Source organism: Gymnoscopelus braueri, assembly GCF_963280865.1.
Source record: "Gymnoscopelus braueri genome assembly, chromosome: 12".
Taxonomy (NCBI): Eukaryota; Metazoa; Chordata; class Actinopteri; order Myctophiformes; family Myctophidae; genus Gymnoscopelus; species Gymnoscopelus braueri.
Genome location: NC_137614.1, coordinates 29,408,497 through 29,421,823, shown reverse-complemented (window position 1 = coordinate 29,421,823; position 13,327 = coordinate 29,408,497). Strand labels below are relative to the sequence as shown.

Below are 13,327 nucleotides of genomic sequence, written 5' to 3'. Positions count from 1 at the left end.
TTCTGGCCGCGTTTGAAACACTGCCAGAGATTTTTCATTGAAAAAAAAAGTACTCAGGAGCCGAGATACACAATTTTTAAGTTAACAAGGAAGTGGATGGGAGTCTAGATCTTCGAAAAATCATATCTCCTTGGTCTTTGGGTCAAATTTTAAAAAATAATTGAAAAAATTAAAAGTCGTTTTAGTCGTTCTAGGCAGGCATGGCTTATGGGACAAAAGTCGTTTTAGTCGTTCTAGGCAGGGAATGAGTTGATCAGTAGTATCACGGTATCATACAATACTATGTATCCCCAGGCCACAATATAACTTCCCCTTAACATGAATTGTATTTTTCAGTAGTTATTTGAAATCTGACATAATTGAGGATTCAGAGATGCACGCTGTTCTCAACCCATCCTGTATCATGTCTCATGGTTCAGTGCCAATGATTGTCCTGTCAGAACTTTCTGATAGTGATACTTAAAATATCCACTATGGTGTCATAACAAAGACAAAGATTATTGTGGGTCAAACAAAATGCAAAAGTAAGAAACAAACAGATTTTATTGATTATTCCTCAAAACAATCTGAATACAGACCATAAATATGTCAGACCAACTACAAGTCATGTGTTTATTAATTTATTATCTGTTCAAGCAAATTACTTTCTTTTGTTTTGTACAGTTAAATGGTTGTATTCATTGGTCTACGCAGCAGATAACAGGCTGCAAGTCTATCCAGACTACATCTAGAGTAGAAGTTTACCAGCGATGTTTATGAGTAGGGGTCACTTATGTCATGCGCCACACTGTGGGGTGTGTGCAGTGAATTTCACATCCCAGTCTTGCTGTCCTGTCACGGGGAACAGTTTCAGGGCAGTGCCGCTGAGCCGTGTGCACACACAAGCTAGCTGGAGGAAAGTTAAAGCCAGCTATAGACCCCCACCAGGTTGCCCTAGCTGTCTGTTGAGGATGGAGGCAGTGAACCAGGTGGACAAGTGAGGAGGGAGGTAGGGGTAGTGTTTGGTTGGGGCATCGGGTACGGTCGACAGAGGGATAGGGGAGGAGGAATGTCCATGAGTCTCTGTGGGTTTACTGCACGTTCTCCATCATCTTGAGGAATTCTGGACAAATAAACAGATGGAACAGTATTACTGAGGTGTGGAAAGAGGCACTGCCAATAAAATGTATATGTGTTTATTTTATTTTCATATTGCATAAACACGTTTATCATCGTAGACATGAACACGGGTGAGGCCTACCGTCAAAGTCAAGCATGCCATCAGAGTTCTTGTCTCCGTCCTTCAGCAGCTCATCAATCTCATCCTCTGTGATGGCCTCTCCGGTGCTGCGGATGATGAGGGCGAACTCCTCTCTGTCGATCATGCCGTCGCCGTTCCTGCGTTAAATAACACCCAGGACCAAGAATAAACATTAGGCCTGATAAATATGAGTGTCATGATGAAACGGATCGATTGTCGTTTATTGTAAGAAATACGTCACGTACTTGTCGAACACACGGAAGCATTCAGCCAACTCATCTTCAGACTTGCCTGCCTGGTCCTCCTTTAGCAGCCTCACCATCATGACCAAGAACTCCTCGAAGTCAATGGAGCCGCTGCCTGAGGTGCAAAAGTCACATCATTGTCTAACTGTCCATTATTTATTAGGCATTTGAGCCACGGACCACCATTTGATGAGATTTAGCCTCTCAGACCCAAAACGTAGAAAATGTTATCATTGCATAAAGATGTTGTCCACAATTCCATGCTGTATTGATGTGGTGCCAATAGGAGAAATGACAGGCAAACGTTGATCAAAATAACAATTCTTCTACATTCTCTAATTGTGTAGACTACTTCTTGTTAATTAAGTAATACAGATGTTTAACAATCATTGAACTCAGAACGTAAAATGAAAGCAAATGGACCCGTACGGGTCCATTTGCTTTCATTTTACACTCTCAAGAGTAAGATCTATAAGGGACCATTTGGTTACCAACTCTCCATCATTTAACTGGGGACCACCTGTCTAACTGTGTTCGCACACACAAAAAAAACAAGAAAACAAACGCAGCCTCCATGCGGGCTGATGTTCCAAGTGCCGCAGTCCTTGGGCGTAATTGACGCCCAAAGCGCACAAGTTTTCAATAGACGTTTAGAAAAAAGATCTACTTTTATAATCTGATCATATCCAGGTGCTCACCATCCTCATCGACCTCCTCGATGATCTCATCCAACTCTTCTCTTGAGGGGGTCTGGCCCAACATCTTCATGACGGTACCCAACTCAGCTGTGCTGATATCTCCGCCACCGTCAGTGTCGAACATGTCGAAGGCAGCCTTGAACTCTGGAGCAATGATAATTCCGTATCAATCAATAAGAAAAAGAGGTTGCGCATCAACAATACCCAAAATCAAGTATACATATAAAAAGTAGGAATTGAAAAAATACCCGAAAGGTAGCACATCCAGAATTTCAAAACAATGGAGGACAAAGTACTCACATTTCTCCTCCTTTTTTTATTGACACAATTGGTGTGTGACAATAATAAAAAAGTGGAAACATGAGTAGGCTACTTTGTCCTACATTGATTTGAAATTTTGGATGTGCTACCTTTTGGTAGCACATCAATTCCGTATAAATATCAGGGAATGGAATTGATACAAATTGATTTTTTTTGCCATAAATCAGCGCTTATGTTGATGTATATGAACCAGTTTACAAGGCTTTCTACTCACCGGCGAGCATCTCCTCGCTCAGGTAGGAGCGGGCCTCTTGTTGTGAGTCAGTCTGTAAAACAGGACATTGTTGGCACTCCATTCTCAAGATGGGCCTATTTTACGCATATCTACACGTATTCCCGTCAAAACCCTTTGTCATTTTTTGTATTATTATATTGTTGATAGCCTACATTGCTCGTGCCATAAATAGTGGCCAAACACAATTAGTTGCCTACAATTAACCACATAGGCTAAGCTAATGATCAGTGACACTGTCACTGATCATTAGCTTAGCCTATGTGGTTAATGGCATGGATTCGATTTTTTTATATTATATTTTACATAGGACCTCAATGGTCCACTAGGACTTTTTTTTCTGTAACTCATTTTAGACCAAGTGTATGACTGTACTCGTGCTGTTTGCATTTCTGTCTAATACAATATTCAATCAATCAATCAATATTGACCACTAGCTACATAAAATCCATCTGTTCTGCTTGTGGAGCCTGGTGAAAATTAGCCAAGGCTATTTCAGGCTCAACACATTAGGTTCACTGTATAAGGCAATGGGGATATGCAATCCTATGGAATCTGTCGCCTCAGCAGAATCCGCACCCTGGTGGACCAACCTGTCCTTGCCACCTGATTCCCCGGCCCTTGGCACTAATTTAGTCCCCTTTTGCAATCAGCACTGAGTATTAACTTCTTCAGACAATTTAGACAAGGATTAACGTGAGCTCTACACTAAAGAACAGAACATCCACTGAATTATTTTACAAGGCTCTTAATTACCACAATCATTAAAGCTAAATTAAACAATTTAAAATAGGCTAAAAGTTAACAGTGTCACCACCTACAGCGTTCAATTCATTCATAATCCTTCAAGGGACAAAACATGCATCTTAGGCAAGGTTATCCATTTATCATTTGAATTTCTCATGCTTTTATGATAAAAATAATAAAAAAAAACATTAAAAAACGAGTTGTAGGCTATCAATAAATGTTAAGTTGAGTTTTGCTTGATCAGCATGTTTGGAATTATTTTAACTGGTCGTTTCTGCAATTGTAGTGTCTTACCATGTTTGCGGATTAGTTTTTCCCCAAAATATCCACAGAATAAGCCCAAAGGAGTGGTCAATCCTATCCGTATGAACCCCAACAGAGAGACTAGACGTTAAGTCAGAATTCACACACACTTTAAACGGGAGCCCTAAGACCCGCCCCCTAGAGCTTACAGGCCTCCAGAATTAGAATCCTGAACTTTTAGGGTTCTGGGTGCCAACTAAGCAAGCCAATCACAATTTGGCGTGGACATGTCTGTTCTTGAAACTTCAGAGATGTCAGTGACAATAGTGTAAAAGTAGTAAAAATACATTTTGAGCACTTCAAAATTGAGTTAATGTAAAAAGGTATGTCTGAATAATAGGGCCCCCACAGAATAGGTTGGGGACACAGTTGATTGAGCATCTCAGTGCAACATTCATATGAACTATACATTCCTTTGAGAGTATAATGTACTTTGTTAAATCATTATGATGTAATTGCCAGGTGCATGGTGTTGCTGGAATGTGTGACATTAAAAGAAATGGTTCCTGCAGTCCTTACTAATATTTGAACACATTTTCTTTTTGAGTATGGTGAGACAATAGAGTTGCGACATTGTCTTGTGGTGGTCTTCACATTTGTTTGGCTGAAATCAATCAATGATTGTCAAAACAAACAAAAATAAGCCTTATAATAAGAGCCACTGGTTCCCAGTAGTATCCATACCTTTTACTCATCTTATTTTAAGCAAACACGTAAATTGTAACATTGTGTATAGACCATTGCTGTGTAGGCCTTGCAGATATAAGACCAGAGATGGGGGAGGGGGGTCATAAAGTGGGTTATGGTTGTGTGATGATGGCGTTTCACTCTGGCCGTGAAACTCAAACCCAGTAGAAAAATGCTGGCCGTGCCCTGAATAGCAGGCAGATCTGGGGCTGAGTGGGGACAGAGACAGAGGCAATTGGCTGCTCACGCCCACCTCCTGAAATCACATCACAGATAAACACAACCTGATGCTCCTTGTATGGTGGGAGCTTCCTGGGGGGGGGGGGGGAGTAGGGGTGGGGGGGGGCGCTCAGGCAGGAGAGAAAGAAGAATTATACGGAGAGAGATAAGGGATACAGAGACAGAGAAAAGGAAGGATGGGCGATATGATTTTAAGGAGAGAGGGGAGGGGAGGGGGGTTGGGAGGGGGTTTGAAGGCTATATACTCAACAGACAGGCTGCAGTTTCCAGATGGAAGAATTTGCTTGGATGCTCTGACTCCACACCTCTAACGTTTATGCTATTGTGCCAGGTGGTCGTAACCTGTTAACCTGTAACACTTCTCAGGCTAGACTGAGCCACTGGGGAAAGAGGACTCCCCTCTGTGTGTGCTAGCTCTGCGTTTCTATGTTGGGAGACAGCTACTTGAAGACTGTTATCAGCTGCTTGACAGGAGCGGAGGACCAACGGGGAAAAGCTCAATTCAACTTTTCTCAGATAACCGTCCGAATCTCAAATTACATTCCTGAAGTGTTGCCAAAGACAGGGGAATCTACGCAAACAGAAGCATTTCAAAATCCTGCACGGAGGCTCTAGATGGCTCTAGTCGCAGTTGGAGTGGGACAACTGTCCTTGAATGAATGTGTGTTCTTGTGTATGTTTTTCTGTGAACGTGTGTGAATGTGTGGGAGGAGTAAATGCCATTAGAAGTATATGTTGTGACGTATGTTCAAGAGTAGGACAGTATATGTCACGTAATCTCAGCATTACAGTGTGTGTGTGTGTGTGTGTGTGTGTGTGTGTGTGTGTGTGTGTGTGTGTGTGTGTGTGTGTGTGTGTGTGTGTGTGTGTGTGTGTGTGTGTGTGTGGTCAAATTTTCACATGTGAAATGGTCAGTATATAGTATTAGAAAACAGGAAGCTCAGTCATAATCCAATCAGGTTATATCCTGATAATAGATGATACAAATAACAGCAAATAATGACAAACAAACAAACAAAAAGTTCTGGAAAAACAACCCAACCCAAACAGATACAAATCTGATTAGACATGCAGGTAGGTAAGCATGGAAACAAGTCGGAACGATGAACAGTGAAGGAAAGCTGGTTTATTTAAAAAGCACAAGATACTGTGGACAAGAGTCAGAGAGCTTTGAGGAGCAGAGGACTACAGGGAGAGAGGGCTGGGGGTTGGGGTTCGGGGGTGTAGCATTTCTTGAGCAGCAGGTGCCAAGAGACAGCTGAGTGGCCGACGCAAGGAGACAGCCAGAGGAAAAGGGTCTTCGTCTTAAAAGGTTAGAGCAGATATTTATAGACATCCCAAACTATACCCGTGGGCTGGGTGGCATGAGACACGAGAAGGGGGGTCAGAGGAGGAGGGGTGGGAGGTGTAAGATCTTCTAGTGTAATAGGGAGCGTTCTAATTGTCTTATCTTTCAAACCGCATAATATTCATAATCTTGCTGAGTCTTTGTGCAGTTTCATTCGTCGTTTGAAAGTAGGACTGTCGTCAGACGAATTGGTAGAGATTTATGTTGGAGATTATAGTTTGTATTTTCTCCAAGCAAAAGGGTCACACTACGGCATGTTGATCTAGTTAGATTGGACGCACTCCATCATCTTCACAAAGTCTGGAGGGAGAGAGAGAGGGAGAAAGAGTGTCAATCCAGCCAAACAATCACCCAAAAAATCTAATGAACCATGAATGAATGAATACCCCAACCAGCGAGGCAAGCCAACATGGCTGTTTAAGAAAATCTGAAAGATAGATTATGTCTATATCCCCATAATAATAATAACAATAAGTGCCCAAATAGAGAAAATAAACAGACTCAAATGCTAATTGTTGCTTTATTTCTTTAACTTATCATCTGCTCTCTCATAACAAACAAAACCATGTGTCCATGCTACAAATAAATCATGAGATAATATGTCGCTGTCGGACAGAAACCAGCTCTCTCCATTTTCCAACTTTTTTTATATATTTTTTTATAAATCAGTACTAATGAACGCCCATCTGTACAGTATGTGGGTTTAAAAAAATATTGAGTCAATAAAAAGTATTAAAAAGCGCTTAAAGACTAAACCTCCTAACTTTATTGGATCCTCAAACCACCTAATTCCAACTTTGGAGATAGTTGGAATTAGGTCAAAAGCCTCCTAACTCCACTTGAGCTGTATTTGGGTAAAGTGATGATAATATAAGGACACATTCAAGTATCTGGCAATGTATAAAGTCACATACCAACTTTGATGAGGCAGTATTGTGTTGTTGTAAAAACATGTTTTTTTCTTCTTCTTTTTTTCCTGAAAAGTTAATATTTTGGACACAGCTGGTTTCTGCCCGACAGCAGAGATATGTGGATAAGCTTTAGGGTAAATTTAGGTTATTAATTAAGTTAATATTGTGATGTTTTCATAAATAATTGCTGAAAAAGTACTCAATTCTATTCAAGTACATTAGTTACTTTCTAACTAATGATGAAATGATTGGTCTAATGTTTTTTTTTTTTTTTTAACTAAATAATGAAATGACAGTTTATCTCACTACAACATTGTAGGCTATGGTAAAACCAAGTTCTATGAAGCCTTTTGGTTACATTCACCAGCAGTCATTTTCAGAACACAGCTGTCTGTGTTTGTTTTTCTATTCATCCATTCTTAGACTATTTCTCAGCTCTCTGTTATTTTCATCCACAGGTTTAAATGTCACAGAAGCATAATTAAGACCAGGGAAGACTTAGATGTTTGTGCATATTTGCAGGTATGCCCATTGTGGCAGTCTATTTTAAGCTTTCTCCCATGCAGTATGTTTGGGTCTATATATGTCTCTAGAAATTACAGGTTCGTGGTTGATTTATGTATTTTGTGGGTCAATTTTGCTGTCTACTACAACAGATGACTCATCCTCTAAGTCCATACTGGAGGTCATTTATTGTGAAAAGGTAAATGACCTACACTGTAGTAAACATTCATTTTTGGGACAAACAAAATACACAAGAATGAAGGTGCAAAGTTGAAACACTGATTTTTTAAAATCTATTTTTAAGGGTGCAGTCACACCAAACTGGTTCCCAGAGTTTTTGTCAGCTTAAAGGTACACTATGGACAATATATCAGCATCAAATACAAAATGCCTCTTATTTATTTATTTTTGTCAGACTCCTTGAATGCCCAAATTGTTGCCCAAATTGTTGTCATACAATTGCCTCTGCGTGTGAGAGACACACACACACACACACACACACACACACACACACACACACACACACACACACACACACACACACACACACACACACACACACACTCACTCACACCCTCTTGTAGAGCCAAGCTGTCAAAATTCACAGGCCTCCCCCAAGCACTCCTCATTCCTTGAATCACCGATTTCTTTTTTTATATAGATGCTAGTTATACTATAGAGATGTATGTTGGTTAGCTACTTGTTGACATGAGTATTTACTGTAGGTAGATACATGTAAGCTTGATCCCAAATGCTAAGAATGATATTTTAAGTGTTTGTATGTTGTATAGACAGATGCTAGGTTTTATGTTTACCTGGAATCCTAGTTACTTTAGCACTGAATTGTTTTCTTTGCTGTCTATTTATGTAACCATTCACCCTGTTGTTGCTTGTATGTCGGCTATTTTCACTATTCGAGAAGTATATAGTGGTTAACATGTTAAAAAAAAGATTGTGTGTGTGAACGCGCCTGCATGTTTGTGTGTGCATGCACGTGTGTGGGGGGTTTCAGCTTGTGTCAGTGGGTCATTGTTCTAAATGCATAAATTGTAAATTGGGGGACAGGAGCTCAATCTCACCATCAAAGTCAATCTTTCCATCTTTGTTGGCATCAGAGTCTGACATCATCTCATCAATCTCTAGCTCTGTCAATCCCTCACCAGTGAGGGCGATGATTTCTCCAAACTCCTCACGGTCGATGAAACCATCTCCATTCCTGGCACAAAAACAGTCTCAAGTTGAATCACTGAGCATTCACAGAGACATACAGAGATATGAAACAAAAATTACATTGTTCTCCCATTTTAGGACATCGTTCATATAGTTCTATAGGAGCAGATGAATGTAACCACATGTATGTATCATTTGGTCTGATCTTGGGGTGAATCTCCAGGGATGCCCACTCCTGGGCTGATTAATATCGTAAAATATATTTCTTCTCACGGTGAAATTATGGTCTTTAAATTGCACGCAAATGGTCTAAAAGCCTCTCCCAGACTCAAGAGCAGCAACATTTGCTTCTATGACAAACATGCTGTCTGTCTGTCTGTGCATTTGTGTGTCATTCTGAAGACAGATTTGTCCACCAGAGGGTGCCAAAGATGACAAAATATCATCACGTTGTTGATAATGTGATGATGATGTGTTTTGTCATTTTCAGCACCCTCTGGTGGACAAATGAAAGGCAATGATCACCTCTAATTCTGAACGTTCAGAAGCAGTAAACATGCAATAATTATTTCACACCTGGCCTCCTGCAAATTTTGGTCAAATAAACATGAGATGGTTAGATTACATAATATTATGCATACATTCACTCATAGAGATACAAACACCTCCTGACCTGTAAACACACACACACACACACACACACACACACACACACACCACTTTCAGTGCCCTCTGGCATGTTCCTTGATTTCTACATGTCGCAAAGTGACACTTTGAGAGCTTGTAGATCGGCTATTTTCGCTGAATGTTCTCCCCAAGAATAGGGATCCTAGCGTTCAAATGGTTACATTTCCAGATGTGTTTTTGTTTCCAGTTGACTCAGTGTAATGGTTAATTGCTGATTGCTTGAGAGTCCTGACAGTAATAATGATCTTTTCTGAGTGGCTTTGGGCGTCGTACTTGTCAAAGATGCGGAAGCACTCGGACAGCTCCTCCTCAGACTTGCCGGCCTGGTCCTCCTTGAGCAGTTCCACCATCATGACCAGGAACTCCTCAAAGTCAATGGTACCGCTACCTGAAGAGGAGACAGATGGAGATGAGAAGAACAAGGTAGGAGAGGAGGGAAGTGGTGGATGAAGTGATACGGAGAACACCAGAAGCGAGGGCAAGAGATCTTTTACTGTCTTTTGACATTTACTCCGATCTTACACTTTGAAAGTCGCTCTAGATGAATTGTAATTCTTATTGTGTAAGACAAGTAGCATGTAGAATACTTCAACAACAACAAAGGCAACACCAAAACATAAAAATAACAATTGTTAGGCCTAGCCTTTTTAAATGTCACCTCTCAATTATTCTTTTCAGACAGGACTTGAATCCTTTTTTTTGTTGTTTTTTTGTTTTGTTTTCTCTAGATCAAGAAAGAACAGCCATACTGTATATGAACATTCCTTTCCTATAGATGTCTGAAATAGGCATGGAATCAGTAGAGCTCCCTCTAGTGAAATACAGGTTGTAGCCTACGCCTGACCAACACATTTAAACCCTATTCTTCCTTGAGCTTTTTAGGTTTTAGCCTTAGGTTCTGAGAGGCACAATATGCCATAAAATTTTTTGCTTTCTATGTAAATTTCACCTTCATAAACGTTCATAGGGAATATGAACGTTCCCCCTGTTCTAGGGTGAACATTTAGCAAAAACAGCTGATCTATTTCCGGTGAAGATAGTGTAGCCCATAAACAGGAGGGCGCCTAGTATAGAGCCCTGAGGTCAGTGGGGGACTCTGGTCAATTAAGTATTTAGGGTATTTAAGTGGTTAATAAAAAGACAACTAAATCATCGATCATGTTAAAAGATGTAATTTGGTCTAGTTTCCCTTCTTCCCAACATCCTCTACTTCTAGGTTAAGACAAGATCTCACCATCTTCATCCACCTCTTCAATAATTGCGTCCAGCTCCTCTCTTGATGGGTTCTGGCCCAACATCTTCATGACTGTGCCCAACTCCTTGGTGCTGATGTCACCGCCACCATCCGTGTCAAACATGTCGAAAGCAGCCTTGAATTCTAAAGAGATCAAATAAATGTTCCCCAGTGGGAAGACTTCATAGTCATATTTACACATTATTTATTGTACTTGACAGATCAACTACCATCAGCATAATTGACAAATCATTTTCTACATTAATCGATCAAGTAGCAGGATGCCACAGAAACCATGGAATTAGATTAGGCCTAAATGTGTTCTAATCCCCTGTCGAGTGAGAGTGGCAGGACTCAAACACTGACCTGTAATCATCTCCTCGCTCAGGAAGGAGCGAGCATCACTTTGGGCGTCAGTAGGCTAAAGGGAGATGAAGAACAGAAGGAAAGGGCCGTGAGGACTATTGGTTAAGGTGTAAAGGCACAGTACAATGCACTCAAAAATTGCATTCAAAACCAACATCTACATGTTGATTTGCTTGTGATCCCAAAACAAATGGAATTTTGATTTGATTTACATCAGACATTACCCCTTCAACATATAGTTAGTTATAAACTATGTAGCCTAGAGGTTATTGGCAAAAAATAAAATTAAATAAGAAGTAAAAAGACGGTCGAATATGCGCTTTGGCTTCCATGTGGATCTCGCACTTCATGGGGCCAGTCTATGACACTTGTTATCTATGACAGTGGTTCTCAAACTTTTTCATGTCAAGGACCCCTGAAATTATATTTGGCTGTGGACGCCACATCTCAAAAACAATTTTATGCCAGGGACCTTCAGAAGCAAAGATTTGAGTTAAAAATGTTAGCTATAAAAAATATGTATTCAAAGAATTGCACATTTTTTAAATAGCTTGTATATCTGCAATCTTTGAATAGCCAAAGTATAAAATATATGGTTAAAGTGGTTAAAAGTATTTGTGACGCCGTATTAACTAATTTTGCTGGGGACCCTATGGAACCCCCCCAAGGACCCCTGGGGGTCCCCGGACCCCACTTTGAGAACCAATGATCTATGACATAGCCTATGCTCCATGGTCGTTATGTCATAGCTGTGCGAATCAGACTGCATTCACTTCCATTATGAAATTCAAGTTAAAGTCATAATGTGTAACATCCATTTTAGTAGTCTTTTTGACAACATCTATGGTAGCTCTGTTTGTTTGAACTGCCATTCCCAGAATTCACTATGAAGCAAAATCAGGAAAATAAATTTCCGGTACATTTCCAGTGCGTGCGTCATTTGGCAGTGAGTGTTGGGGCAGACACTCGTGACTAACAATAGTGTTAGTAAATAGTGTGCTTAATTGACTAGTTATTAGTTTACTTTTGTTTAACTGACAAAGTTACATAGTATGACTTTAAATATTTCAAAAACTATAAAACATGTGTGAGGAGAAAAACATCCAAATATCCTGGCAGTTGGTTTGCAACTTTAGCCCTATGGTTTAGCCCCTGACCGACAACAAACAAACACAGACTGACATACAGACTGACAGATAGACAAGACAGACTACAGCTTGCACCTTTTGTACAAAAGGTGTAGGACTAACAGTTAGTATGGATGGATAGGCCTATACAGTAGCCTACCTACCGCCATCTTGAAAAGTTGCCAAGATGCCGTTTGACTTCACCATCATATCATGCTATATTTTATTCTATATTTTACTATTATTTTTTTTTTTTACAAAGCGGGCTGTTGTCAGATCGTATTCAGCAGCACATGATTTTAACTAACCTCTGAAGCTAATTATAAGGATACATTTAATCAAACGAGACATGAGGCCACCGAGGGAGCTGTCTCTGAAATGGTCTCATGTCAAGGATGGGGGTGAAGAGGAGTAAACACATGCACAGAGTATAGTGCATGAGTAGTTAGTGCACGTTTAATCCCCCTGACAGCTGACTGCACTTGTCAATGCCTTAAAGGGAAAGAAATTCAGTTGAAGAATTTCAGTGTTATTCTTACAACCCGAGACAGTGTGGATCGCTGAGCACAAACAGACCCAGCTTGTTAGTACCATTAGTTACACAAGATCATGTCGTCGGACAATAGAATTTATGTTATTATACAAAAACGTTCATCCAACTCAACTTTGTCTAAATCATTGCAACCTTTTTCCATTCTCATCCCCTTCCTCAACAAACCATATTGTCTAGACGTGGCTGAGATCAACTCACAAGCTACACTATTTGCAGGCTCACTTTAAAGGCTATTTTAAGGTGAGGGTCCCGGGAGGGATTTGAGAGGGATTTGTGTAAAGGTGAATGTCCTCAGTTAGGACACCACAGAAATGTCCTCTCAGTTTACATCGCTTGTATCTTTGGTACATACAGCTTACCATATCTATCTATCCATTGAATTTAAGCTTGGATATAAAGAGCTGGAATCCACAACAGAAAATATGTCACTACACACAAGTAACACAACAAATGGCTTCAACAACAATCCAAAGTAAGATACTTTATAACAGTTTTACTACCAAGGAGCAGTTCAGCCTTTAGGCCTCATATCTACAATAACATTCCAGCCAAATTATTTCCAAATTTAACAGCTATTTGGAAATCCATTACACCCCAGCTGTGTTGAACAGCTGGATTTGCTTGGTGTGCCTGTGTGTGTGTGTGCCTGTGTGTGTGTGTGTGTGTGTGTGTGTGTGTGTGTGTGTGTGTGTGTGTGTGTGTGTGTGTGTGTGT

The 13,327-nt window shown here is 40.3% G+C and overlaps 2 protein-coding genes across 3 annotated transcripts in view; both read right to left on the bottom strand.

Moving 5' to 3' along the window:
• Nucleotides 1-525: 525 nt before the first annotated feature.
• Nucleotides 526-3,886, bottom strand: LOC308097573 (troponin C, skeletal muscle-like). The gene is made up of 6 exons (XM_080445429.1): nucleotides 3,778-3,886; nucleotides 2,719-2,770; nucleotides 2,184-2,327; nucleotides 1,486-1,600; nucleotides 1,241-1,377; nucleotides 526-1,102 (listed from the first exon to the last, which is right to left on the bottom strand). The coding sequence occupies exons 1-6, from the start codon at nucleotides 3,778-3,780 to the stop codon at nucleotides 1,071-1,073; spliced, it is 483 nt and encodes a 160-aa protein (XP_080301555.1). The 5' UTR covers nucleotides 3,781-3,886; the 3' UTR covers nucleotides 526-1,070.
• A 1,933-nt stretch (nucleotides 3,887-5,819) lies between these two features.
• LOC308097571 (troponin C, skeletal muscle-like) overlaps nucleotides 5,820-13,327 on the bottom strand; it is a 10,086-nt gene continuing 2,578 nt past the window's right edge. For both annotated transcript variants that reach the window (XM_080445426.1, XM_080445427.1), the window contains exons 2-6: nucleotides 10,934-10,988; nucleotides 10,568-10,711; nucleotides 9,607-9,721; nucleotides 8,556-8,692; nucleotides 5,820-6,361 (exon numbers count right to left, since the gene is read on the bottom strand). In XM_080445426.1, coding sequence (XP_080301552.1) covers nucleotides 6,324-6,361; nucleotides 8,556-8,692; nucleotides 9,607-9,721; nucleotides 10,568-10,711; nucleotides 10,934-10,988 — 489 coding nt within the window. In that variant the 3' untranslated portion in view covers nucleotides 5,820-6,323. The remainder of the gene's footprint in view (nucleotides 6,362-8,555; nucleotides 8,693-9,606; nucleotides 9,722-10,567; nucleotides 10,712-10,933; nucleotides 10,989-13,327) is intronic.

Excerpts from the sequence above, each read along its gene's own strand:
- LOC308097573 (XM_080445429.1), bottom strand. Across the intron at positions 2,328-2,718 it reads GAGCGAGGAGATGCTCGCCG|AGTTCAAGGCTGCCTTCGAC; the intron begins GTGAGTAGAAAG and ends TCATTGCTCCAG. Across the intron at positions 1,601-2,183 it reads CGAGGAGGTCGATGAGGATG|GCAGCGGCTCCATTGACTTC; the intron begins GTGAGCACCTGG and ends TTTGCACCTCAG.